The sequence below is a fragment of the Penicillium psychrosexuale genome, assembly GCF_028828465.1.
Source record: "Penicillium psychrosexuale strain IBT 29551 chromosome Unknown utg000004l, whole genome shotgun sequence".
Classification (NCBI taxonomy): Eukaryota; Fungi; Ascomycota; class Eurotiomycetes; order Eurotiales; family Aspergillaceae; genus Penicillium; species Penicillium psychrosexuale.
Window position 1 is genome coordinate 2,406,223 of NW_026643189.1, and position 25,821 is coordinate 2,432,043.

Below are 25,821 nucleotides of genomic sequence, written 5' to 3' on the forward strand. Positions count from 1 at the left end.
AAAGCCACACTTGGCAAGCAGTTGAGAAAAACCAAAATGGTCGAATACGGAAGCTTTGGGGAACTTCGTAAAAATGATATAAAAGCTGCTCCTATCGTGGCTAGAAACTTGCTTCTACAGTTTCAACTTTTCAAACAATCCGCCTCGATTATACGAAAATGCGCTTCTTGAATCTCATTCTCTCTGCAGCAATTGCTGCTGCTCTCCCCACCCCCGAGAGCTCCGAAGGCAATCAATCCCAGCCCTTCTCTCAGAATGGACTTGCACCTTGGGATGCCGGCGCTGTGAATGAATTTCCCATCCATTCGAGCTGCAATGCAACCCAGCGTCGCCAGATTGCGCAAGGTCTTAACGAGACTATTGCTATTGCTGAACATGCTAAGAACCATATCTTGAGATGGGGAAATGAGAGTACGATCTACAAGAAGTTTTTCGGTGGTCGCCCAACCATGGAAACCATCGGTGCATTCGATGTCGTGGTCAATGGGGATAGGAAAGACCTTTTGTTCCGATGTGACAACCCAGATGGAAATTGCGACTTTGAAGGTATTGGATCTTGCTCTGTGTTAGCGATGACATACTAAACATTTGAACTAAATAGGCTATGCCGGACACTGGCGAGGCGAAAATGGCACTCATGAGACAGTCATCTGCGACTTGAGCTACCAAACTCGTCGTCCCCTCTCAACAATGTGCGGCCTTGGATATACAGTCTCGCAATCTGACACCAGTATCTTCTGGGCCACCGATCTCCTGCACCGCCTATATCATGTTCCTGCCGTCGGACAGAACTGGGTAGACCATTTCGCAGACGGATATGAAGCGGTCGTTGACATGGCGAAGACGAACGCGACGCTGTCAACCCATGATTCGGAAAGCCTTCAGTATTTTGCACTAGAGGTATATGCTTACGACATTGCTGTGCCGGGAGTTGGCTGTGCAGGTGTCCAGCATACGCATGATGAAGCTGATGAAGCTGATGTTCAAACAACATCCGCGGCTGTGACTAGTCAGTCAACTCCTACTGCAACAACCACCGATGCCCCTTCGACAACCTCCTCAGTACCTGCGGTGAGTCGCTCTCTGGTTGCATTGTGGTGATTAGAAACTGATCTGAATAGAACTGCCATACACATGACGGAGGCGTGCTCCACTGCACTTGAGATTTCTCACGGTGAAATCACTCAGGCATCGAGATAAAGATCAAACATTGGCAAGATAACAGCCCTGACGTGAAGGAGATTGATGGGTGATATATGATATCAGGAGAGAGGGAAGGGGTCCTATGGGCCCAAGGCATCAGCCTCAGCAGATTTACAGATTGTAATGTATTATGGTCTATATTATTACTGAGCCTATTGGCTACTATGCGTTGAATAAATGAACATGTATACAAGTTCCGGTTTGTATTTGGCTCTCGTGGTTTTGTTTATTAAGCATAGCGGATCTAGGGGTAAGAATTTTTCGGAATGAGTTGTTGCTATCTTGACTTCACCCTTGCTTTGCCCCTCTTATCGTAGCAGCTATCATTTTTGAGGAGTTGTTAGGCTTGGAGTAAACTACATAGTCCATCTTTGATGAGTAGTACTGGCCTATTGATGAGTGAGTGGCGAGGCTAGGTTGCATCCTGAGGTCGCTATAGATACTAGCTGGCATGATCATGAGGTAGGTATACTTTGCTGGTATTACTCTCAACATCCGCCTGATGGGTAAACCCCCATAGTAAAATAAAGTCTAATAAGAAACTTAATTGGCCGAAGTATGACATTTCTCTGTAGTTACTTCTCCATTATTGTACATGATGCAGATGAGCGACATAATATTATATATTCCTTGAGTATTTGAGTGCCATCCGAAGATACTTCGAGGTTTGTAGGCAAGTCGATGTCAATGCTGCGAGTGAGCCGGTGAATGAATATATATTCATATGATAAATGGTCTCTCAAATCTCCCATCATATTGAAACGCATTCGAGTTGGACGTACGTGTATTTTGTTCTACATTCTATGTTTTTCTAAGGAACATCGTCAAGATATATGTCAATATCATTACCAATTAGATTATTTTGCTCCAACCTAACATGGCTTAACATAGAAAAACGCCCAAGGAAAGTGATCAAAAACTACTTCTCTATCTCATTGAACAAATTTATTTTTAGGTAGTCGAATTAGTTGTAGCCGAATATAAGAAATTTCTAGCTTCCTGGTAAGCTTTGATAGTGGGAGGGCCGGTAGACATCCACTCAACAGTTTGCACAGAAATTTGGAAATTAGATTATGTTAATTTATGACTTTAATTGATGCTACCTACTCTACTGCAGGCTGCCGGTGTGAATTGTACAATGTCAGACAGCTTGTACCATCTTTAGGATGTGACCTACAATATATGAACCATGCCGGGATAGAGACAGCCCGATTTTAAATACGCCCCTGTCGCCCTGTAGCCTGTTCCACCGAGAGATACCAACAACAGCGTTTCCTTATATGCTAGTGCTAGGGTGGAGCCCACACCCAAGTGGGAAACAGGGTTACAATGTCAAACAGAGCCTATGGAGAGAGGACGTGGAACAGGGGATCGCATGATCGACCGATAAGAATGCCGTTCAAGCAAAGATTTACCAATAGTAGGGTTCTTTTGCTGCAGGGGAATATAATTTACACTATAAGGGGCATTGGAATGCTTGTAGACACACGAGATGCCAATCTAGGGGTGAGAAACAATCCTCGAGCCAATGAGGGCATTGTATCCCTACAGAAATGATTCAGTTCCCCCACAGGGTGTTCCTGAATGTACCCAGGACCCTTTAAAACAATCCAGATTGCTGCCGTGGAGTTGCCCCAAAACCCGTCCAGGTGCGCTTCAAGAGGAAACCACCACTCATCCATTTTTATCTCAAAATATCCTTTTGACGGGCACACATTCGCCCCCTCGACTATTTAAATAATTATATTCCTTATTGTGATAAGTCCGAGTGATGAGACTGCCGCGGTCCGCCTGGACTTGGAGCGCATTCCAGGTTGATACGGCATTGTTTATGTACGGCGGTGTCCCGACTGTTGCCATTCCCGTTGAGGCAATCACAACACCAGCACCCAAGACCAAAGAACCACGCCCGGTACAACGATCCAAGTCCAAACGAAAAAGCCTGAAGAGGTCACTATCCAAGATCTTTTGATCTGCGAACTCGATATCCTCCCTTCCCAGCCACATTTGGCTGATCGCTATGAGTTTGCACGGACTTGGAGTGATTGGGGCCCAGGTGGCCGCATCGATCAAAACCAACGACGAGAAAATCCCTGACACGCCCAAGTTCGCGCCCCCACGATGCTCCATTACATCCTCGCCTGGGGCTCACAGCCAGGAGTTTGATCCATCGATTGGTGCAAAGCCATGTTCGCCTTTCTATCCTCATTCAAGTCCAACAATCTCACATGAACAACTCACCTTCGAAACAAAGAACGCCAATCGGAGAAGCCATATGAGAGATATCGAAAGCCTGGGACCGTACGCGAGCTGCCGAACGGATAGTCCCCGACGATCGAAGTTGTGGGAGGAAGAGAACAAGCCATTGACATGGCTGCAGACCCTGACTAATAAACAACGAATGGCACTGAAGGCAGTCGTGGCTGTGGTAACAGTGGGGACTATGATTGCGATAGCATTGGGCATCACTGCGGCGGTGGGAGGGGCAGGATGGAAAGCCAGTGCTAAGAAAACGGCGATTGGTGTATGAGTGAGTTAAGAGTCTCTTTCACCTATTGGGTTGGATCCACCGCTGACAGGACATGCAACTTCAAGGTTCGATGTTACTACTTTTGATTCGGGCAACGAGGAGCCCAATCACCATTCATTGTGATTCACTTGCCGAGCTCGCCGACCTAAACTAATCACCCTTTTCTTTCTTGCTGCTTGAGGATGTTATGGAGAGTTGGAGTTTAGGAGCATTTGAGGTTATCGCACTCGTCCAGGGGCATGTCACATTCCGGCATGAACAAAATCCTACGGGTAATGAATTGGACATGTCATGAACTGGCCGGAACTGCTGTATCATATCCTTAGTTATTTCTTTTTACCCCCCTATTCATTTGAATACGACCTGTGCATGAGTTGTCATTTGTAGCTCTTGAACTTGAAAAATGGGAGCGAAAACGTAAGCTAGGTCGGACCGACCTCGGGACTAAGCGGGATAGTGTAAATCCGACCCGGGACCCCACTAGCGCTATAAAAGACCACAAACTTTTCGGCCCCTTCTTCCTTTTCTTTTCTTCTTCATCGAAAAAAAGCAACTGAGCCTGCCACGACCATTGTCCTGTCTTACGACATCCCCACGACGATGTGTTGCCTTCGGTCCTACGGACTTCGGTCTTACGGGACTGATCGGCTCAGGAGATAGATGATCCTCGATAGGAAGTTCGTTTCCCCTCTGTGTCCTCTTCAGTGAGGGCGGTGGGATTTGAATGTCGAAGACGGGACACATTCCTTCGCGTCAACTCTGTTCTAGTAGTTGAGAGCGAGAGTAACGACCAGTGCATTGATGCATGTGATGGTTTACTATTCATAGAATTACATAGGAGAACGGAAGATATCCATTGTAAACAATGCATAAATGCTACCAGTCTCAGAGTCACAGTGCAATGTTCTTGTAATGTCGAGTGAGCTAGACCTAATACTCGTTATTGACTTGACATCACTGGGAATCCATGCCATATGCTATCCGGTCGCACGGTGGTTTAACCGAACGAAGGACATGGACAAGATCGTCCATATTTGAGTCTGTTGGGGATGAGTCGAACATGACTATGGCATCAATTCCGAACGACGAGTGCAAATTTGTCAATCAAAATGTCCCGGACCAACCAAGGGGCTTGCTCGATCTCTGAATGCCCCTACCCAGGTGGTGATCTCACCCCTCTCACCCTGCGGAATGCAGTATCACCGCATTTTTAGGGGATTGCATGGCAGATGTTTACGATCTGACCACGATCGAGGGGTATTTTCTTACTTGTTGGTATTATTTTCATTCCTTACGACATTCTAATGGTATTACCCTCGCCTTGGCCTCATGTCAGGATGCAGTCCCTGTTGATGCAACGGCATTCCCGCCTGCTTGTTGAGCTGGCGATCATGAATGCGACGAAACTACTAAAGGTGTGAAAATCTCCTGACGATGGATTACTATTCATTGCTTCAAAGGAGAATATTCCATCAATCGAGCCATTCTTTTATCCCGCTCCAGTAGCACTCGTTTCCAGTCACTCTTTTAACTCCTACGCGCAAGAGCATACGTCTTTTCCCAGTAACATCTCCCAAGCAACGCAATCATGAAGGGCTTTATCGGTGGAATCCCTGTGGCATTGCTGGCAGTTGCTGCCCAGGCCAAGTTTGCTGAACGTGTATGTCATCCTACTCTCAATATGCCGATCCTCCAGCTAACCCAATGTATAGCACGAGCATGACTTCCATCCCAAGGCTGGTGGGACTGCTATCGGTGGACCTTCAGGCAATGATGATTTCCGCCCCCAGACTGGTGCTACCGCCATCAATGGACATTCTGGCCATGGTGACTTCCATCCCCAGGCTGGCGGTACCGCGATCGGTGGGCCTTCTGGGAATGATGGCGACGATGGCTTTGTCAGCCCCTACTCTGCCAATATCAAGACCGATACCAAGGTGAACCAGTGGAACAAGGATGACCACTCCATCAAGCTGAAGCACACCGACGTGTATCCCCGCCCCCCCGTGGTCCCTGTGCCATTTGGCCACCCGGGTGTCCCCAGCGGACCCCAGGTCCCTGGAATGGGACCTTTCGACAAGGGAAAGCGTGGTGCTCCAGGTGGAACTGCAATTGGCGGCCCCTCAGGCAATGATGAGGGACAGAGCTTTGATATGTCTGTGACTGGTGTCTTCAACACCGAGGTCGAGGATGTGAACAAGGATGATCATTCCATCGATATCAAGAACAAGCATGTCCACCCTGTTGCCGTTCTGCACCCTCCCCCTCAATTCAATGGACCTCCTCGTGGCGGCTACCGTGGTCCCGCTGGTCCGCCTCCCGCTGGCTTCAACACTCCTCCAGGGGCCTTCGGGAAGCGCTTCGGGCCTCCTCACGCAGGTGGCACCGCCATTGGCGGCCCCTCTGGCAACGATGGTGGACAGAGTTTCAGCGCTCCCACTTACATTCAGACCGACACTAACGTCAAGGAGCACAACGAGGACGACCATTCCATCAAGCTGAAGCATGAGGATATCTACCCACGTCCTCATGGCCATGGCTTCGTTCCCTTCCGTCGCTCCGAGAACCATGGCCCTCCTGGTCACGGCGGGGCTCCACCTCCGGGTCACTTCGAGCCTCACTCCGAGCCCCACTACGAGCCTCACCCGGAACCTCACTTCGAGAATCACCCTGAGCCACACTTCGAGAACCACCCGGAACCTCACTATGCGCCTCATTACAGCCCCAGCTATGAGCCGCACTATGAGCCCCACACCACAGTGGAGCATGAGATTACTTCGTTGAAAAACAACAACAACGGCCCCTCGGCTGGCAGTATCGCTTTTGGTCGCCGCGGGTTCCCTGGCGGCCCGGGTGGTCCTGGCGGCCCTGAGTCTCACTTCGAGCCCCACTCCGAGCCTCACTACGCACCTCACCCCGAGCCTCACTTTGAGAACCACCCCGAGCCGCACACCGAGAACCACCCGGAGCCTCACTATGCGCCCCATTACAGCCCGACTTACGCGCCTCACTATGAGCCCCATACCACACTTGAGAACGAGATCACTTCGTTGAAGAACAACAACAATGGTCCTGCAGCCGGAAGCATCGCCTTTGGTCGCCGCGGTTTCCCTGGTGGACCTGGCGGCCCTGGTGGCCCTGAGTCTCACTTCGAGCCTCACACCGAGTCACACTATGAGCCTCACACCGAGTCACACTATGAGCCTCACTCAGAGCCTCATTACGCACCTCACCCCGAGCCTCACTTCGAGAACCACCCCGAGCCGCACATTGAGAACCACCCCGAGCCGCACTACGAGCCTCACTACAGCCCCAGCTACGAGCCTCACTACGAGCCTCACACTACACTCGATTATGAGTTGACTTCCTTGAAGAACAACAATAATGGTCCTGCCGCTGGAAGCATCGCTTTTGGTCGTCGCGCGTACGCCCCCACCCCGGAGACCAGCGTTGGCGGTGGTACCGCAATCGGAGGGCCTTCTGGCAATGACGGTGGTAGCGGTTTCTCCACTCCGACTAACATTGATGTTACCACCGGTGTGAACGAGCATAACGAGGACAACCATGCCATCAAGGGTGACTTCACCCACGTCCACCCCGATGCTCCCGCTGAGTACTCCCGTGAGGATCATGTTGATGCTCCTGAGTGCGCTGCCGAGGTGCACGAGGTTGTCCACACCGTCACTAAGACCCAGTACAAGACTGCTGAGGCGACGCACATGGCCTACCAGTCGGCGCCCGTTGTGGATACCGATACGTTCTCCGGCTACGCTCCCCAGGAGTCCTTCGCCCCCGTTCCCTACGCCGAATATCCCCAGCACTCTGCCGGAGCTGACCCCTACGCCTCTCCCGCTCCTGCTCCTTCCAACTATGTTTCCGGCCACCCTTCCTACCCCGTGCCCGCGGGTGAGTCCGTGGTCCGAGCGCATGCGCCTATGGCCACCTCCGTTGCCGGTTCTAGCCCCGACTACGAAAACTACCCTCAGCACCCTGTAGGGGCTGACCCCTACGCCGCCTCGGCTTCTGCCCCCTACAACTATGCTTCCCAGCGTCCCTCGTACTCGAAGATCGCCGTGGATGTTCCTATGGCTACCCCCGCCTCCAACGCCGCACCGTCCAATAGCATGGGCAAGATGATCCCTACTGGTGTCTCCGCTGAGCAGAAGGCTTCTCCCTCGTCCTCCGCGTCGGCTTCTGTATCTCATGGAATCATGTTCCAGGGTAACGCTGCTCGCGTCTCCGGAGGCATTGTCTCCGCTGCCGCTGCTGTCATGGGTGTCCTTGCCTTCATCCTATAGATAGTTGGCCGTCGGTTTGAGCTGTTTCGTGCATTATTAGTCCTCGTCATTCGTTATTACGCGCTTTATGTTTCCTTCAAACTCATTCATTTTCGTACAACGTTACTGTACCTTATCCATTGGCCCAGCCTTTAATGACGAATATTTCCTTCAGAAAGTTACAGATTCACCGCACCCAAGCATTGACCCTTGGTTTCTTCTTCCTACTCGTAGTATTCGTTCTGTAACCATTAGCGAAGCCCACGCCCATGTCTTGAGTGACCGCTTGATAAGAAACCATCTATTAACTATAGAATTTCATGCATGATCAGTGGAACACTCAACCCCAACAAACATCTCATTTGCGGTTCGTGATCCCGAACACCTACCTAGGTAGACTCCAATAGTGTGGGTCAATTCGCCTTGATAACAAGTTGGCATTTTGGTTCGCCACTCCGAATCCTCAAGCTCAATGACAGCAAAACCCACCTGAACTTGAATTCCAGGATATTGGCTCTCAATCCAACAATTTCCGGTATTTCATATTAATCAGCGGCATTTTCTTAATTAATTTCTTGTATTTCTTCTCTGTGCTTGATACCAACGACCAATTACTACCCATGTGATATCATTGCCCATCATCTCTAGACGATCTCCAACCATCGTGACATCAGTACCAGTAGTACAGGACCTGGCCTCCAGAACGGAATATAAGAGAGTACTAGTATAGTCTGATCTCGTTGTATCAAATCACGCTACCGCAACCCAAATCTTTTACTTGATATCTCCTCCACTGGACATCAAACCGCTTCGAATCCAACAATCACTTCTATCTCCAAAATGGTTCAGCAAGACCCCCACCAAGGCGGCAGCCTCTCTGAAATGGCCGCCCAAGGCACACGCATTCCCAACGACGCCGGCATGATGAATACCATCCCCTCGGTGCCACGCCCAGACCAGCGCGCCGAGCATTTCGGCTTCGACAACGGAGGCATCGCCGAGCCCTCAACAGCGATGGCCGCTGACAACACTACCGACCTGCCACGCTCGACCCGGGATGTAGGTCAGACCGGCGAGGTTATCAGCGGCACAGGCAACTCCATGCCGGCTGGCATTGAGGCCAAACATGCCTACATGGGCTCCAATAACCACGCTGGCCATGGTGATACTCGCGATCTCAAACATTCCAAGTATAACCGGAGTGAATTTGAGCGCTATCAGGAGGAGTAGAGGGTCTCCTCAACCATTGGTGTGACATTTTCGTTTTTCAAAATGATGGCTGGCTTCCTTTGGCCTCGTGCTATCCGGTGCATGATGTTATGAATGGCGTTTGTCATATGTAAAACAATTCAATACCATTGAACAAATCCCATTAGACTTTCTGAGTAGAGTGTGCTATTCAATGATTAGATTCGTAGCCTGGGCTGGTCAGGCCCAATAAATCCTTTATAAAGTTCTTCGAGAACATCTCGCTTCCTTTTGCGATCGGCTTGAGCTGCTTGCTCGGTTTCAGTAGGTTCGCCGTCCGGTTCGTGAGACACCCACGTCCGGATCGTTCCATCGCCGTGCGCAGAGAACATCTCTATCCCTTCTCCAGAGGCACCATTCCCTCGCCAGGCAAGATCATTGATACGCCCAGCGCTCAAAGCACTCGACCGACCGCGGACATTCTGTGACCCAGCCATGAGACCCGGCACGCGGAGACGCTTAATGAATGTCCCCTCGCGGAGCTCGAACATGAAAATCTCACCACGATCATCCTGCTCATTGAAATTCGGCCACAGTAGTGTTTCATGCCCTGGATTCATGGTGCCTTTCGGCACTATTAACGGTGCCCGTTCAGCCAGGTGCGAAGAAGAGCTATTACGGACCCGAGGGCCAAAATGAACAAGTGTATTGGCGCCTGTTGCGGAGTCCCATACTCGAATTCGGGAATCCTGTCCTGTCGTCACGATGTGACTGCCATTAGAGGTCCACCGTACTCCGGTTACAGGCCCATTGTGGGCACGGGCATGCCGGGAGAAGGCTGGACGACTCTCGTATGAGACCGGTGCAGATCCAGTTCCTGGGGCCACCAGTCCCACTGGGTCGTCCATGTCTAGGGTAGCGATGGCAGAGTTGTGACCTCCGCGACGCACGTCGAATATGATCACTCGGTTGTCAACCGATGCAGAGGCTAGGAGATGCGGCCGATGAGGTGCCCATGCTACTGATAAGACTGCGCCATTGTGTCCTGGTAGACCCTGTGTCGATAGTCCAGATCGTAAATCTACTAGCCGGACCGACCGGTCAGACGTGCCTACTGCGACGAGCAGTGTTGACCCAGGCTGAGATGAGAACGAGTGTGAATATGGCGTACAGTCTAGGTTGAATGTATGTATCGGTGTGATAGAGGGCGATTGTAGCGCCGATAGCTTTAATGTACCATCGTGTGCTGTCGAGAAGATCGTCGATGGGACGGGATCAAACGGGTAGATCGACAGGGAGGTAATCGCATGTGTATGCGCGTCGGCGTGAGAGGATTTGCTAACGGACGCGCAGGATTGATGGACGTGTTCGAGTTCTGAGCCTCTTGATTCAAGGTCCCAGAGATGAATCGATGGGTCGGCACCTCCCGATATCATACTGCCCTCATGTTAGATTGACTGACAACCGTCATATGCTAAGCGGTGGCACACGCACTATCGGCCCTCAAACTGATCGACAGCGAGACAGTTCACACCGGATTTGTGAGCAAATACCTCCGCTGTGGCACCTAGCTCTTGATCTAGAGGCGCCACATCCTCTTCGGACCGGTCCGTTGGCGCAGCTGCTCTGCGGCTGGAAAACCGTATGCCCGGAGCGGGCTCAATGTTGTGCACTAGCCGGGTTGTTTGAGCAACATGGAATTCATTTGGAGTTACAGACCCAAGGGCTCTGTTGAGTATATAGGAATTCATGCATTCATCAGCGCTGGTGCTTTTGCATGGAGAAGTCGAGAGCACTCGATGATGCTATGCTTCACCGGGTTAAAGTTGTGCCGGCGCATTTCCCGAATTTGGCCGCTGAAGATCCTCGATCTTTACTCCTCACTATCCGCTGCACATCACTGTTTGATTTGCCAAACCTTGATTGGTCTTCCTGGCAAACCTCAAGTATGTCTGTTGCTAGGTCACTCAGCTTGGATGAGGACAGTTCTGTCGAGCAAGTCGAAGATAGGCAAGAGGCACCGGGCGATAAGCCTTCGAGGCACATAAAACGCCGCGCCAACGTCTATGATGCGGTAGCTGGTATGTTTTCCAAGCTTGCCGAGCGTGTTATACCAAGCAGAATAAATATCTAATTGCAACTAGGTCGCGTCAACCCCCGCGGTGTCAACGCACCTCGTCACATTGCTTCCCTATACCGCGACACAACCTCATCAAGCGTTCGAAGTTTGCGTCCAGAGGAGCTTCTCTATCGCAAACAGAACATTCCAGTGGAATCAATCGAGGAGAAAACCTACTTCGCGCATGAGAATCTTCCCTCTGACCAAGCTCTCCCGAACTCTGAGCTCCTTGAGACGATACATGCATATGCGGCCGACTACTACGAATACGCTACGGCGGACAACGGCAAAGATGACCATCAAACTATGGATGAGACAGCACTGCTTGCATTTGGGATCCTGATCGAAGAGATGGCCAAGGAGGAACTGGGTGAAACCGGGGATCTGGCTCTGGTTGAAGGAGAAGAGCTGTCGGAGGAAGAGGACGATAAGACGGGCCTCGAGAGCGACACCACAGCTAAATCAGCAGCAGGAAGGAAACGATCAAACAGTATTGTCCGTCAGAGATCAAAAAGACGCAAGTTGGCTCGTTCTGATTCTGTTACAACCGATTTGGACACCGAAATTGACGAAAGACGGTGACTGGATGACGTTGTCAGACTGTACCTATTTCTCCGTGGCCGAATTCTCTCGGAGGCTTTTGATGCTTGCAGCTGTATCAAGCTATGCGCGATCTTGCATAGCTTCAGTGAAACCTCTTGAAAGGAAACCGGGTCACCCTATGCACTACCATGGCACAGCCACGCTGCACATGGTATCGGCACATATCCCATCAGCGAGGCAACAAAGTCAGACTTCAAAGACTCTGATATGTAAGACGATAGTCTTGCTGCGCCTGCCTGTGTGCCTCCCGCTACACCGAATGTCTTCAATGGAGCTATACACAGAATGATAGCTCCGAGGAGAGAACTTGCGGTGATTAAATCGGCCAATATTTAGCCGGCTGGCAGCAATCTCGAGATCCCTCCCTCGTCGAACCAAAATACAATCTTGGTTATGCTGTGCATCCTGCATGAGCTTCAGTTCAATTATGGCTGGCACTGGGGCGACATCTGGTTGCGAGACCTCGTTTCTGTAGCAGGATCTTGTCTCACTTGACACGTCTAACCCAAGTAGGGTCTTCCAGGAATGGCTCTTCCTAGAAAATATTACGAATTTTATATAGTCCTGCGTGAATCTAGTCTTGCGCTGACTCCCAACAAGGCTATCTTTAGCAGCGTTAGTAATCTCCAAGTCATCATTCTACAAATGTGTTCAAGCAAAATAAAAATAGTTGTACAGAGAAACCCTCGGAATAGAAAAGGTAAGCAATGTCAAATGTTAAGTTGAGTTTCCATGTATGGTTTTCCAACCTTAGGCAGGTTGTGTTGCGTGACAGGTAAGCCTCCAGTTCTCTCGGGCCTGGGCTGCTGACTTTGAACTCATCCATCACTGCGCCTCCACCAATGCTTAGCCATCTCATACTTGTCCAATGAGTGGACGCTGGATTGATAAGCTTTTTCGAAGTTATTTGACAGTGCGTGAAATATGGTACGTGGCTTTTAGAATGTTCCACCTGGACAAGGCCCAGGACCATTTAGATGAGACTACTGACGCGCCACTAGGCCAAATTAACCAAAAGCGATAAACAGGATTTGATTTTGACTCATCTCCGCGCCACTAGAACCTGTCATACGCTTAAGGATCTAGAGAAGTCGCTACCCTCGGTTGCATCCATCAATGGTATCCAGGTCAAGGAATACATCCAAGCTTTAACCGACGAGGGTCAACTACGAGTTGAGAAGATCGGCAGTGGGAACTGGTACTGGAGTTTCAGCAGTGACGAAAAGCACGCACGCGACCGCCAGTTGGCCCGGGTGACTGCTGAGGTGGAGAAAGTCCGGAAGTCTTGCGCCGATGCAGAAGCGGCTTTGGCCGCTGAAACCATGCGCCGAGGGGAGGAGACAGATGACGAGCACGAACGAGAATCCCTAATGGCCAAAAGAACCGAGCTTCAGGTGGTAATCGATCGGGTACGGACTACGGAGGCCCAACTCTCCGGACCCCTCAATTCGCTCAGCAGCAAGGGTGTGAAGCAGGTCCAAGAGGAGTTAGCGGGGTTCCAACAGCAGGCACTGCAGTGGACAGATAATATCTACATGTTAGAGGAGTATTTGCGCAAATTAGTGGGCGGAGATCGACAACTCATTGAAGGTGTCTTGCGGGAATGTTATGGAGACGAGTACGTGGACGGAGAGGGTCTTGCTGAACTAGGATAGGATAAAGATTTGAGGAAAAAAGCTTAGGTTTGCTTAGCACATGGCGACCTTGGGGAAATTATGTGAAATATGAAACCAATTCAGTCTTTAGTTCTTCGTGATCATCATATAAATTATCGAGAAAAAGGAGAAATAAAACTAGTTGAGCCACTCGGGACACCAAGAGAAGCTTGACCGTGCGACACGCGAATCGAAAGCCCCGTCTAGTTCGTTCTCCGCCTCTCGGAGGCTTATCGCGAACTCCCGACCCTCTCTCCTCCCTCTTCTCTTTCTTCTCTTCTATTGTCACATCTTCTCTTATTCTCCCCCCTTTTCGACTACTATAAACCCCTCCGATCGTCTATCAAAGTTGGCTCCTGCGTTCTCGAGTCCCACATTCCTCCCGATCTCGCGCCATCTCCTGTTGCGCCTTTCACCCTCTCTCCCCGGCCCCCGACCCCCCGACCCCCGTTCTAGACTCTCGACTACAGCACAGTATCCCGCGATACTGAGCCATCTGTCCCTTTCAACCCTGTCATTCTCCACGAAAATATCCACTCCTTTATCTTGCGATCTGACCTTGCCTCCTGATACGCTGCGAGTTCTTGGCGGGGGTACTGTCGAAATCCTGCCTCGCGCTTCGATGTCACAAGAAACAATGTGGTGCAGTGGCCCTCGATCATAATCCCCATTCCTTTCTTTGGACCCGGGAAATCTCTCGCGCGTGGACAAGGATACATTCCGTGGGCCTTTGGAAATCAGACCGTGTTTAGTGCATTGGTCCTGGACGCCAGACCCTTCGAAAGGATTGATCTTCCTTGTGTCGCTTGATTGGATTCCTTGACTTAGGCTGAGTGCCTCCTGGTCTGTTTGACTATTCCCCGCCATTCCGTACTGCAGAGAATACCGGCGCGTGTCTCTGTCCGATCGGCGCCAAATCGGTTGCAGTTTACCATCCCCACCATCCCTCTCACCCCTGCCACGTTTTCTTGTATAGATGCAGTAAACATTGGCTGTGTGTCATGTCCGCCAACCCTCCAACCCAACCTACGTTGCCGGCCAGTCGGAATCGCAACTCTTTCCTATCCAAATTTCGCTCCCCGCTCGGTCAAAGAAATCGAGGCATCACCGACTTCTATATCGATCCAGATGACCCATGGCGCTCTTATTTCCCCGGTGATGTCATCAAAGGTACCGTCGTTGTGACTGTTGTACGACCTGTTCGCATCACGCATATAGTCGTATGTCTCCACGGCTATGTCAAGGTGTTCAAGAATGCGATTCCGGCAGGAGAGACAACACCCGACTTGGGATTCTTAGGACCAGGGCGGGGTCGACGAGGTGCAGAATACATGGGCAATGGGTTAGCGACCTTGTTCGAGGATGAGCTTGTTCTCTGTGGCGATGGACGCTTGAAGGAGGGCATCTACAAGTTTCGTTTCGAAATGGGGCTTCCTCCTTATGCGCTTCCTAGCAGCATCAACGTGCGTTTGCTGATGCGACCTCTTATACTTAAATATGCTAATCAAATGGGCAACTGCAGTTTGAACGTGGAACTATCGGCTACTCGCTTACCTCTACCCTTACCCGACCGACTACCATGAACCCTACCCTCACATGTAGAAGACGGGTCAATCTTTTGGAAAATATCGACATCGCACCCTTCCCTGCACCCAGGGCTCGCATAGTTACCTTGGAACCGGTCTCGAGGCGCTCAAAACAGAGGGGAAAAGCAAAGTCAACAAGTTCAGACGCAACCGCAGGGCCGGACACATCCTCGGTCGATACCCCTATTAGTGGCGCGGCACCCTCCGTAGATACCAGACCACCGCTGAGCCCCTCACCAAGCAATGTCAGCTCATCTAGCCGGCCTAGCGAAAGCAGTCAGAGCTTCCGAATCGCCAGCGATCCCAGTTCATCCGCAAGCACGAGTGGAAAAAATAGCGAGGGTCGCAGTGTGACCCCATCTGTGTCCGATAAAACCATCACCGCAAAGGCTGAGCTTCTGCGCGCCGGCGTGCTCCCCGGCGATACCCTACCCATCACAGTCACGATCAACCATTGTAAACAAGTGCGCAGTGCGCATGGAATTATGGTCACATTATACCGTCAAGGTCGCATTGATCTTCATCCTGCAATTCCAATCGGTAGTACGGCGGCCGGGAAAAAGCCGGTATACGAAGACTGCTATCCGCGGTCTCGAACGGGACTTGGAGGACTTACCTTGGGAACAAGTCGGACAAGCAGCACTTTTCGTAAAGATTTGTCGCAGACTTTTGCCCCGCTGATCGTTGATCCAAGCACCATGACTGCAGTTGTAAAGACTTCCATTCGAATACCCGAAGACGCATTTCCAACTATCACGCGAGTACCAGGAGCCATGATCAATTTTCGGTACTACGTGGAGGTTGTAACAGACCTACGAGGCAAAATCACTTCACCAGATCGCTTCATCCCGCGTTTCAATATGGTCTCCGGTGGGACTACGTTTTCACCCAGCGGTCAGGCCCTTAATCCAGCCGATTCGAACGGCGTTACTGCCAACTGGGCGGGCAATATCTTGGACACAGATGCAATCCGCCGTGAAAAAGGTGTGATCTCGGTGGCCTTTGAGGTCGTGGTTGGGACGCGTGATTCACAACGAGGGAAAGCGACGAAACGTACATCATCTACAGCTGGCGACTCGACCAAGTCACAAACGGCGCCTCCTGCATCTGCAATTCTACTTAACCCTGTTGATGGGGAGGAGTGGCCAGAGATCAGTCCAATTCCTAATTCCCATGGCGATTACCATAGCGATTACCATGGTGAATACGGGACAGAGGAGGGGTATTTCCCCGAGGAGACGGATTGGGCAGAGTATCCTGAAGAATACACTGAAAATTTCCAGCCAATGGACCCTATGGTTGCGCCTGCAGAAGTCGAGGAGCCTGTTGACGAGAAAACACGGGTACGACGTCACGAAGAAGCTCTCTTACCTAGTCAGCCGCCTGAGGAAGATGAGGCAGGCCCATCTACAGTATCAATGGAGGTCCCGACCGCGCCGGTTTTGCCAGATGATCATCATCTTCAAGACTACCAGCATGTGCCTTCACCAGATACAAGCGGGGGGCCGCATACTGTTCGCTCTGCGGAATCCCTGCAGACTGTTGTTGCGAACGGCGCTGGGCCCAGCGAGCCACGTACTTCAGGCGATGATAAACAAGAGCTTGAGCGTCACCGACTCCAGCAGCAGGCGAGTGCACCGCAAGACGAGCCCAGTAACCACGAACCTTGCGCCGGGCCCAGTGCGCCAGTCTTTGATGAGGATGACCAGCTAGTCGGTGGGACGGCGCATGCAGACGAGTCGTTGCCTCGGTACCAGCGATGATGTTGTTATGTACATTTGCATTTACGGGATATTCTGGAAGATACCACTATTCGCATCATTTATGAAACGGCGCTAAAAGGCGTTGAAATCTGTATCATACATTCATTTATTTGTCAAAATCGATTCTCAAATTTCACATAAAATGTTCCAATCTTCCATTGCCATCAATTGTTTGGACATCCAGAATTCTGTCTAGGATTTGTAAAACGCCCTTATCTCCCGGCTACGGGCTTGGCATCCGCTTAGCGATACCTGGGGTGACTTCAGCCTGGCCCCTGGTCAATCTCCTTTTCCCTCACAAAACCCCGTCTGCTTTTCCAATTTTCACAATGGCCTTCAAAAGCGGCTCGTTCGCGACTTTCATGATTGTCTGCCGTAAGTCCATCGCATTGCGAGTCCCCGGACTCCAACGGCAAAGAGGCCACGAGACTGTAATAAACTAACTCAGTCTGCCCAACCAGCGACCTGTTTCTTCTTGGGCATTATCTTCTCCCTCTTCCCTTACGACTACCCGATCTTGTGGTCCACAGTGTTGACACCTACCGCACACTATGACTACCTCGAAGCGCATCTCCGCTTCCTGCACGCCTCGCCCCCGCTCATCCCACGCATCCTGCACATCGTAATTTTCGTCGGCCTAGCCGGCCTCCTCACGAAGCTCTACAAGCCCTCCGAATCAAACATGCTCTTCGACGGCGCCTCGCTGGTCCTCTACATGTGCGGCGTGACAGTCTACATCGCCAACATCGTCAAGGGCCTGCGCCTCGCCTCTGCCGGCCGGTACGGCGCCGAGCTGGCTACCTCCACCGACGAGAATGAGCAGATCCTTGGTCGCGAGGACTCGCTCAAGGTTCTTTCCGCTAGCAATACTATTCTCGCCCTCGTCCTCGTTGGCATCCTGGTCCTGCAGGCTGGGCAGTGGTACGCGGAGCGCAAGGATGCGCAGGAAGATGAATCGTTTGCTACTAGCAAGAAGACTGAGAAGGAGTCTGGCGAGGCGACGGCCACTACTTCCGGTGCGTCGACTGCGATTGCTGGGAAGTCTGGTCGGCAGGGAAGCCAGCGTAAGAAGAGCAATTAATTGATGTCTGTTATTGATTGTTTCTCTTTCTTCCGTTCGTCTTTGCCATAGGGATATGGATACTAGGTGTGAGGTGGCGCGCCTGAGTACTTGCTTTGCTTGGTAGCTATTGTTTTTTTTTCTAGTCGCCTACGCAGACGGGTATTTACTGTCGCAAAGAAAATCATGGATATGCCTTTTTTTTTCTTAATTGTCGGGGGTTCAATGTAATTCGACTTTCGTCTATGTACATATGATCCATAGATATGGTATGGCACGTTCACATAGCAACAAGATAATATATGAAAATGTATGAATAGGGCATGATATGCATCCGAGAGTATGGACAGAACAAAAAAGATGGACAGATGATCGTAGATGCATGTAATGTGGACAGATGGTATGGCACCGCAGAAGGGGAATCATTGCGCAGGTCGTGAAAGATGGTGTGTGGTATCATATCATGCATGAGAAATTTAAGTTCAACGGAATGAGAATGGGCTGCGAGGGAGATCCGGTGAGCGCGGGCTCAGTGCCTTGGCGAACAATTCTTCGCCGGAATCATTGCTCGGAGTGCGCGTGATTGAACCCATCGCTGCATCCATTGCCGTGAACCCAGTGGGCTCGCTTGTCTGTTGAGTCTCCTGGAGGAAGTCAGGCGGGAAGAGTGCAACGGGTTTCAGTGATTCGGGGCCCGAGAGATTAATGTGAGAGCTTGGGGTAGGGGTGGGATTGGTGTTAGGCGTTGGCATAGAATGTAGGTGGCTATTAGCGAGGCTGCTGAACGAGCTGAAAGAGGAAACTGCAACATCAGGCGATTGCGGGGACAGAAGCGATGCTCCGTGAGAACCTAGTCCTAGTAAGTCAGCTTCTGGGACATGTAAGTCGGTGCAGAAATACATACCACCTCCTGACAGATCCTTGTCGCTGGTCTGCAACTTGAGTCCCTTAAGTTTGTCACTCAGATTCCTGCCACTGACTGGTGACACCGGTGTGGCTGGATACACGGAGGATGAATTCGCGGAATCATGGTTACCGTCAACCGAGTCGACAGCACGCGAGCCTATTCCAAAGTTCAACTCAATCCATTCCTTCTCCTGAATGGCCATAAGCAGCGCGATTCCTTCGGCGTTGTTGCGTGATTCATCCTCAATCTCCTTTTCAAGAACTTGCAGGCGCTTCTTCGCCCAGATAGTATGCAAAACGCCCTTTTTGCCAGCTGTGCGTCCCGTGGCGCCCAATGCAGGAGGGAAAATGGCGGGGAGAGGATTAAGCTGGAAGGTGTCTTGGGGCCTTTTAGGGGCAGGCACACCTGTCGGCGAGGGCTTGGGTTCATACGACAGAGTGACAATGGGAGGAATGGTAGTATAGGGAGGGAGCAAGAAGTAGCAACGGCGCAGGCTGTCACTCGGTCTTTCATCGGCGGGCATCGTGGCAGTTTTGCCGGCCCATGAGACATGCCACGACCCCTCCATCGCAGATCGGGTCGGATCGTCGTCCTCCCACTCAATCATCAAAATTTTAGTGCCATCATTAGACCTGCCCGCCTCGAACTCAAATCGAGCCAGCGCCATTAACGAAAGGCCCCCATCCTTGAGGCCTGGAGAGGTTTCTAGCTCAGCGAATTCGCTATCAGGGGTGAACATGGGTGGTGCTTGAGCCATGGCAGTGGAGGCTATCGGGCGCGTACTTGGGGAACTTGAGATCCGGACTAGAAAATGCGGGTGGGCTCTGGCGAAATCACGAGGGGCGGGATGGGAAAGGAAGAGTGCGCTGGACAAGATACAGACGGCGGATGGGCGGAGTGGGGAATGACTGGGCGGGGGTTGTTACGACTCGGTGATCACGGGATCGTAGGAAGAAAGCACCTAGGCAGGCAAATTCGGTATTAATTGTCAAAGGCCTTGCCGTGTCGGGGTTGCTGGAGTTTCATGTATTGCTGGGATGCAAAGTTGGAGCAGGGGGTCTATTGGTTTCTCTAATTTTAGAACCGCGGCTTGGCATTTATGCAAACATCCCAGCATTGTACAGGGTGGCTTTGCAACACTGGATTCATCTATGTAATGATTTTCAGATGACTCCAGTATAATGTTTATGTTAGTAAGGTAGTTTCCAAATTCTCAACTTGTTATGATGTTGCTTGGATGGTCGTCCTGCCAAAAGCCAAGTTGGCAACAGACTATTGTCTTTTGCTTCTTCTTGTCGAAGGAAAAGCTGGAATGCGAGAAAATAAGAGAGATGTTTGGTCTGTCTTTGGATAAGTCTCAACCAAAGGAATCAAAGAAGTTGCCGAAGTTTAGATAAACTGACAACTGAACACAAAGAGATTGAAGGTATAACAATTCTCTTATATGGACTTAAACTCATGATGTGATTGCTACCACCTTATAAGAGCAAGAGAAATAAGCAGAAGGAAAAACATCGGCAAGGCATAAGGTAAGATCTATATTGAGCGGTGATGCAAGTTAGTAAATCATAGGAAGTGGATAGGATGGCTTAGCAACTTCTTTGACCGAGGACGACTTCTAAAGATAGAAGCAGAACCGACAACAAGCCTAAAGTACAAGCGCCAATAGTCAAATGTCAGACAGTGCCACTGACTCCAAGGTAAACATTGAGAAAGTTCATCAAGGAATATAATACCCACGTTTTCATATGAAGACAGGTCCAGTATGATACAGTATCATACAAATAAACAACAAGATGAGGGGATGAGGTAGCAGGCCATGAGGAACAGGCATGGATAGTGTGAAAGCCCTATGCAAGGCCGGGATCAACCAGGTTCGTATGGGTCGATGGGAAAGACCATGCAGTGGCACTTTGCTCAAGGCGGCAAGATATGCGAATAGAAGCAGCATCAATGGAGATTGCGTTCTAAAATTAATCCTAAGCTTGTGATGGAGAGCTTCTGTCTTGAAAAGAGCTCAGGCGGAGTGCCCTGATTGGCAAGGACCCGGGTATTTGCGGTCAGCTGAATCGAAGTTTGGCTTCTTGGTGCGAAGTGCATGAGGGAAATAGGAAATCGGCCAAAGCTTTTCGTGATTGCCGCTAGATATCCTTGGTTGTCGGAGATTCGTATCCATAAAATGTGTGATCGTCGAGGGAAAAGGGCGTCTAAGGCGACGGCGAGGTTCAAAAATAGAAGAAGTAGGCGCTACTAAGAGCTATTATTGGAAGTCGGAGCATGGTCTCGGTGAGGATCAATAGAGTGCAAGAAGCTCTCGTAGCTTTTCATTGGAAGAGACATATAGTTCGTGGCTAAGAAACACGGACCTGGATTTACCTAGGTGGAGCACAGGCAGTTATGGAAGCCATACAGACCTAATATTAATTTGAGGAACATATCATTGCTTATCATCGTTGATCTCTGGTTCGAAGTTTTTGAGTATTGTGAGCAACTATTAGTGTGTATACACAAGATGATCAGAATGAGTCGTCAAGTAGGAAGGCAAGGTTGAACGAGACCGTAGATCTGCTTGTATATCTAATGCGCTTGCACCTAACATACATCGATATTCAAGCATACTTACTCTACACGACGTTGGGTGCTAAAAATATCACATCCCTGTTCATATTGAGCTAAAAAAAAGCAGGAAATGGACGTGGCATCAGTTCTATGAATAGAACGCGGTGGTACAGAAATAGCACACGGGACATCACACCGCATAGGAATATGCATACCCCTCCTTCCCTCAATGTTCCTCTTGAACATGATTGGTCTTGCGAACGCTGAGCCCTCGCAAGTCTAATTTGTTGTACAGCAGCCACGCAAAATCATAAGATAGGGACTGTGATTATTTGCCCCCTCTTTATAATATTACGGGTGTTACTCGTGACAGGGACCGAGTTCGATTTCATGTAGGTAAATGGTAATCTATACCAATTTTACTAGGCAGTCTGTGATTTGAAGGGAGTAAATCAAGTCCTATCTGGCCGACTGATTAGGAACAGCTCTTCTTTCTATTTATGGATAACAATGCTTGTACTTGCATAAAAAGAGATCACACCGATTTGTTGCCTTGGCGCGAAGAAAATGTCACCTGGGCTCGAATATTCCTTGAGTGCCATGCGAGAGTCACTCTCAGCTAAAAATAAGCCGTCGACTCACAACCCCTGTTGAAAAGAAATGACCCCAACCTCATCACATCGCTCCTACATACATCCGATGTAGACCAATTAGATTAGCAACCGGGAATCCACATTAGTGCCCAAGCGCTGGTGGGGCAACTTTGAATCCCCACTGTTCCATTAATTTGTTGTCCAAAATAGGTATAGCGCCGGCGCTTAACTGCATTTACCACTTCAGTGCCCCTCCTTCATTAATATCGCTGATTGGTCAGAATGCCAGGGATGTGAGCGGTATGTCGTTTTTGGTTCTGGGTCCTCTGTGATGATGCTTCGAGGAAGAACCAATATAAACATCCAAGAGGATCAGGAAAATTAAAGATCATATTCTCGCAGAGCAAAGAAACTCTATATTTTTGAAAAAAACAGGAGTCATCAGTCCAATATGGACCTTCGAATGTTGTTCGTGTAATTTGTAGTTGTTTTTTTCTTTCTTAGCAGGTAATATTGGTTTATACTACTCTTCCGGCCACCTAGGTGTTACCCATGCCTCTTTTACACGTTAGATTAGAGAATGAGATACTGACGGTTCCATATCTCAGGGGCAACCTTAAAACAACTAACGGTTTAAAGAGCAACTTGATCCCGGTCACATTTCTTCAGCGACAACTTGAAACACGGGAGGCACTGTAGGGCCCAATCAGTGGCGTTATTATCACTATCACGCCCCAGTCGTCAACATCACAAATGCATCCGGTGCTTGTGTTTTCCTGATCAAATGGGAGACCTCGTATTCTGCGTGCTTACTGGACAGTTTATCAAATGCAGAGCTGTAAACTCTCGTTGACTGCATGAATAGTGAATAAAACGTGTGATCTTCCGCATTAGTGTCACGATGTACATTTGTGTACGCCAATACTGCCAGTACGCTGTAATATTACTTCAAGTATGTAATTAGTATTGTAACGGATTAATCTTTTGCATGTTACTTGGGCAAATCCGAGTAGAGCGAGGAGTAATGAGCAAATCAGACTAAAGCCCGATTTGATTTTGACTGGGCCCTATGATTGTATAAGATTCAATATTCCCTTTGTTTGAAATGAAGCCGCACGAGCTAGATCTCTTTCGATAACATCGACGGGCATATGCCTGCTGTGAACCTCGGTTTACATTTCAACTGTGTAGCGTCCGATCAATCGAGTCAACAAATTAAGCCGTGTAAATCCGTATAGAATCCTTTGACTACTAGATATGCCATCGGTATACTCCGTAATAATGGGGCCGATGGACTTGCTCAGCCTCGTCCAGATCCTTTGTCCAAAAATAGGAAACCAAGCGCCACTGTAGTAAGATATGCTCTATGTTGTACATGAAAGACGTGCTTCTCGTGTTTACGCAATATCAAGACTTAGGCATTGGTACCCAAGAAAAAAAGTGTTGGCAGTACTTTCGTATATTGAATGAGGCTCATACAGATCGACTATTGCATGGGTGACACGTGGTGAAATGCAGGGTAGTTGAAATGGGAGTAGCGGCACCCGGGAATATGGATAACGCCAACACAACGCGCGTGTTCAAAGTGTATCTAGCAAAATTGTTGTCGATTGTTACCGGGGTCATTCGCCAAGGTCTGCCATCCATGTCTCTCGTGTGGTCAAAGCGGACGTTCGTCGAGTATCACCCTATCCCATCAAGAATCCAGTGTTGGTTAAGCAGCTAAAGCCGGAGATTTAATACCAAATTCCTCGTCCCGATTGGACGGTGTCTAAGTAATGTGACGTGTTTAACAATTCAAGCTAATATGACGACACGTCGTAGGTAGACTTGGTAGACTGGAGGCAGAGAATGCAATTGGCTCAGGAATAGTCCCGAGGTCAGTCTCTATGTAGATACGAAGGCAGAGAATGGAAAGAACCTTTCAGTTCAGTGAGTTATAATGAGAATAAATTGACGATGGTAGACAGTGTAAATAATACACAAAATAAGCTTCAGACTATCAAGGCACTAACCAGGCGCAAAGCATCAAATGCAACTGTCGGTGTGAGGAAGGGTCACAAATAATCGTGTGCCCAAGCCGCCACAAAACGTATTCTTCGAATCACCACCCGAAAGGCAAGACGACATGGTACCAAGAAGCATAAGCAAATAAGACAATAAAGCACCGGGCTTATAGTGTATGATTTTTGAACAAAAGAAAATGCGCTCTCAACGCCGAATCCAGCCCCCACGCTAAACCCACCGACTAGCAAAATGCATGAATCAAACAGTAAAATCCATAAGCCCAGATTATCAGTCGACTTCCTTGGCTTCGCGACACTTGCGCCGCTTTCCCTTCGGCGGTGCTTCAAGCTGAGTGCGCTTGTAGGTCACCGTGCGCGTGACAACCTGCTTCACGCTGACAGGCTTCGCACTGCGGGGCGAATCATAATAGCGTAGCGTCCAGTCTGACGGCGAGAATGGCGACCGAAGAGTCGTTGCACTCCGGGGTGTTGCGCTCCGGGGTATTGCGCTCCGGGGTGAGTCCGCGTTCGGCGAGAACTTCAGCGACGACTGGATACGAAGTCGGCGACCATGGAAATTCTTTCTGGATGGTGCCGCTGAGTTTGGGGTCGGTGGTGGCAGCGATACGGTCGGCGATCTGACCGAATCGCTAAACGTGGACTCACTGATTGCGCTCGCGGGTTGAGAGGTGGGCGATGTAGCAGTGGAGGGGTTGTCACCAATGTACTTGGGGAAACCAAGACTAGCACTCATAGGGCCGGTGAAGACGGGTGTGAGAGCCTTGAGGAAATCTGTGTACGCTGCTGGAGGAGTAATAGGAGTCGATTGATCCTCCTGCTTGATGTAGTCGGAAACACTGGATGTAGAGCCATTGTGAAGTTGCGATGGGTAAATCGCGCTCTTTGGCGTCTTGAGAGGAGGAAGGATAGGTTTGACGTTCGGCATCTTGACCAGGTCACAAAGATTTTGAGCAACCAAGTTCTTTCGAAAAATGTGTGAGAGCAAAAGAAGGTGGGCTGAAGTAGGTAGAGAGAGATGTGATGGGGTAAGGCCGCCGGTGAAGTAGTTGAAGTAGAGCAGACAAGGCAGGGAAGATGATAAAAATATAAGACCAAAAAAGGACAATGCTTGAAGTAAATAGCAAAGAGACCAAGAATATAAGGAAGTGCTAGCCAGCAGCGAAATCAAAAGGATGCGGAGAGACTGTTTTATGTATCTGAGCAAGGCAGACAGATGATCCTGGTATTGGGGCGATACAGGTAATTTCGCGTTTGGGACTGTAAAATAACGAGGCTGTAATATTTGGTGGTAAGTTACCGAGGCGGAACAAGGGTTCGAGGACGGGCAGTCCCAGCGTGGCAGTGACTTACTATTTGTGTGCCGTCTTAACGAGGTCCGAAAAGGATATCGGCAATGTTTTCCAAAGACAAATTCAAGGTTGTTTTGTTCTCTTGAAAATCAATGCAAAGAGGGCAATCAAAAAAGCAAAATAAGACTTGACCGTCAAGGTCAAGAAACAAGATATTCAGGTGAACTAAAAGATTGTGAAGGATATCTGGGGATCAAACCAGCACCATGCCTTGGTCTTTATAACTTTCCATCTTGCTGTTCCTGGGACCTTCTCCTCTATACCCGCTGCAGAAATGCAAAACGCAGGAGCATCGCTGACGCGCGCCATCTGAATCAAAAGACCCCTTATGCCATGTACCAGGAGCCGCCGCAGAGGGCGGTTGTTGTCCTAGGTGATGACCTGCCTTCGGCCACTGTTTAT

The 25,821-nt window shown here is 49.8% G+C and overlaps 11 protein-coding genes across 11 annotated transcripts; 8 read left to right on the forward strand and 3 right to left on the reverse strand.

The window, feature by feature from the left end:
* Positions 1 to 158: 158 nt before the first annotated feature.
* Positions 159 to 1,163, forward strand: aspf2 (major allergen Asp F2; the record flags this gene model as incomplete). The annotated part of the gene is made up of 3 exons (XM_057187659.1): positions 159 to 546; positions 602 to 1,071; positions 1,122 to 1,163. The coding sequence occupies 3 exons, from the start codon at positions 159 to 161 to the stop codon at positions 1,161 to 1,163; spliced, it is 900 nt and encodes a 299-aa protein (XP_057039362.1).
* Positions 1,164 to 3,223: 2,060 nt separating this feature from the next.
* Positions 3,224 to 3,733, forward strand: N7518_006733 (uncharacterized protein; the record flags this gene model as incomplete). Its single annotated transcript, XM_057187660.1, has 1 exon — positions 3,224 to 3,733. One exon carries the CDS (start codon positions 3,224 to 3,226, stop codon positions 3,731 to 3,733), a length of 510 nt encoding a protein of 169 aa, XP_057039363.1.
* A 1,588-nt stretch (positions 3,734 to 5,321) lies between these two features.
* CweA (uncharacterized protein) lies at positions 5,322 to 8,031 on the forward strand (the record flags this gene model as incomplete). Its single annotated transcript, XM_057187661.1, has 2 exons — positions 5,322 to 5,393; positions 5,446 to 8,031. The coding sequence occupies 2 exons, from the start codon at positions 5,322 to 5,324 to the stop codon at positions 8,029 to 8,031; spliced, it is 2,658 nt and encodes an 885-aa protein (XP_057039364.1).
* Positions 8,032 to 8,850: 819 nt separating this feature from the next.
* Positions 8,851 to 9,240, forward strand: N7518_006735 (uncharacterized protein; the record flags this gene model as incomplete). Its single annotated transcript, XM_057187662.1, has 1 exon — positions 8,851 to 9,240. The coding sequence occupies one exon, from the start codon at positions 8,851 to 8,853 to the stop codon at positions 9,238 to 9,240; it is 390 nt and encodes a 129-aa protein (XP_057039365.1).
* Positions 9,241 to 9,416: 176 nt separating this feature from the next.
* N7518_006736 (WD repeat protein) lies at positions 9,417 to 10,949 on the reverse strand (the record flags this gene model as incomplete). The annotated part of the gene is made up of 2 exons (XM_057187663.1): positions 9,417 to 10,635; positions 10,693 to 10,949. The coding sequence occupies 2 exons, from the start codon at positions 10,947 to 10,949 to the stop codon at positions 9,417 to 9,419; spliced, it is 1,476 nt and encodes a 491-aa protein (XP_057039366.1).
* Positions 10,950 to 11,146: 197 nt separating this feature from the next.
* Positions 11,147 to 11,899, forward strand: N7518_006737 (uncharacterized protein; the record flags this gene model as incomplete). The annotated part of the gene is made up of 2 exons (XM_057187664.1): positions 11,147 to 11,279; positions 11,343 to 11,899. 2 exons carry the CDS (start codon positions 11,147 to 11,149, stop codon positions 11,897 to 11,899), a joined length of 690 nt encoding a protein of 229 aa, XP_057039367.1.
* Positions 11,900 to 12,844: 945 nt separating this feature from the next.
* N7518_006738 (putative GAJ protein) lies at positions 12,845 to 13,575 on the forward strand (the record flags this gene model as incomplete). Its single annotated transcript, XM_057187665.1, has 2 exons — positions 12,845 to 12,847; positions 12,922 to 13,575. 2 exons carry the CDS (start codon positions 12,845 to 12,847, stop codon positions 13,573 to 13,575), a joined length of 657 nt encoding a protein of 218 aa, XP_057039368.1.
* A 1,001-nt stretch (positions 13,576 to 14,576) lies between these two features.
* Positions 14,577 to 16,924, forward strand: rim8 (pH response protein PalF; the record flags this gene model as incomplete). The annotated part of the gene is made up of 2 exons (XM_057187666.1): positions 14,577 to 15,038; positions 15,098 to 16,924. The coding sequence occupies 2 exons, from the start codon at positions 14,577 to 14,579 to the stop codon at positions 16,922 to 16,924; spliced, it is 2,289 nt and encodes a 762-aa protein (XP_057039369.1).
* Positions 16,925 to 17,253: 329 nt separating this feature from the next.
* N7518_006740 (putative secretory component protein shr3) lies at positions 17,254 to 18,005 on the forward strand (the record flags this gene model as incomplete). The annotated part of the gene is made up of 2 exons (XM_057187667.1): positions 17,254 to 17,299; positions 17,386 to 18,005. The coding sequence occupies 2 exons, from the start codon at positions 17,254 to 17,256 to the stop codon at positions 18,003 to 18,005; spliced, it is 666 nt and encodes a 221-aa protein (XP_057039370.1).
* A 461-nt stretch (positions 18,006 to 18,466) lies between these two features.
* On the reverse strand, positions 18,467 to 19,648 carry N7518_006741 (uncharacterized protein; the record flags this gene model as incomplete). Its single annotated transcript, XM_057187668.1, has 1 exon — positions 18,467 to 19,648. One exon carries the CDS (start codon positions 19,646 to 19,648, stop codon positions 18,467 to 18,469), a length of 1,182 nt encoding a protein of 393 aa, XP_057039371.1.
* A 4,690-nt stretch (positions 19,649 to 24,338) lies between these two features.
* Positions 24,339 to 24,995, reverse strand: N7518_006742 (uncharacterized protein; the record flags this gene model as incomplete). The annotated part of the gene is made up of 1 exon (XM_057187669.1): positions 24,339 to 24,995. One exon carries the CDS (start codon positions 24,993 to 24,995, stop codon positions 24,339 to 24,341), a length of 657 nt encoding a protein of 218 aa, XP_057039372.1.
* Positions 24,996 to 25,821: the final 826 nt, after the last annotated feature.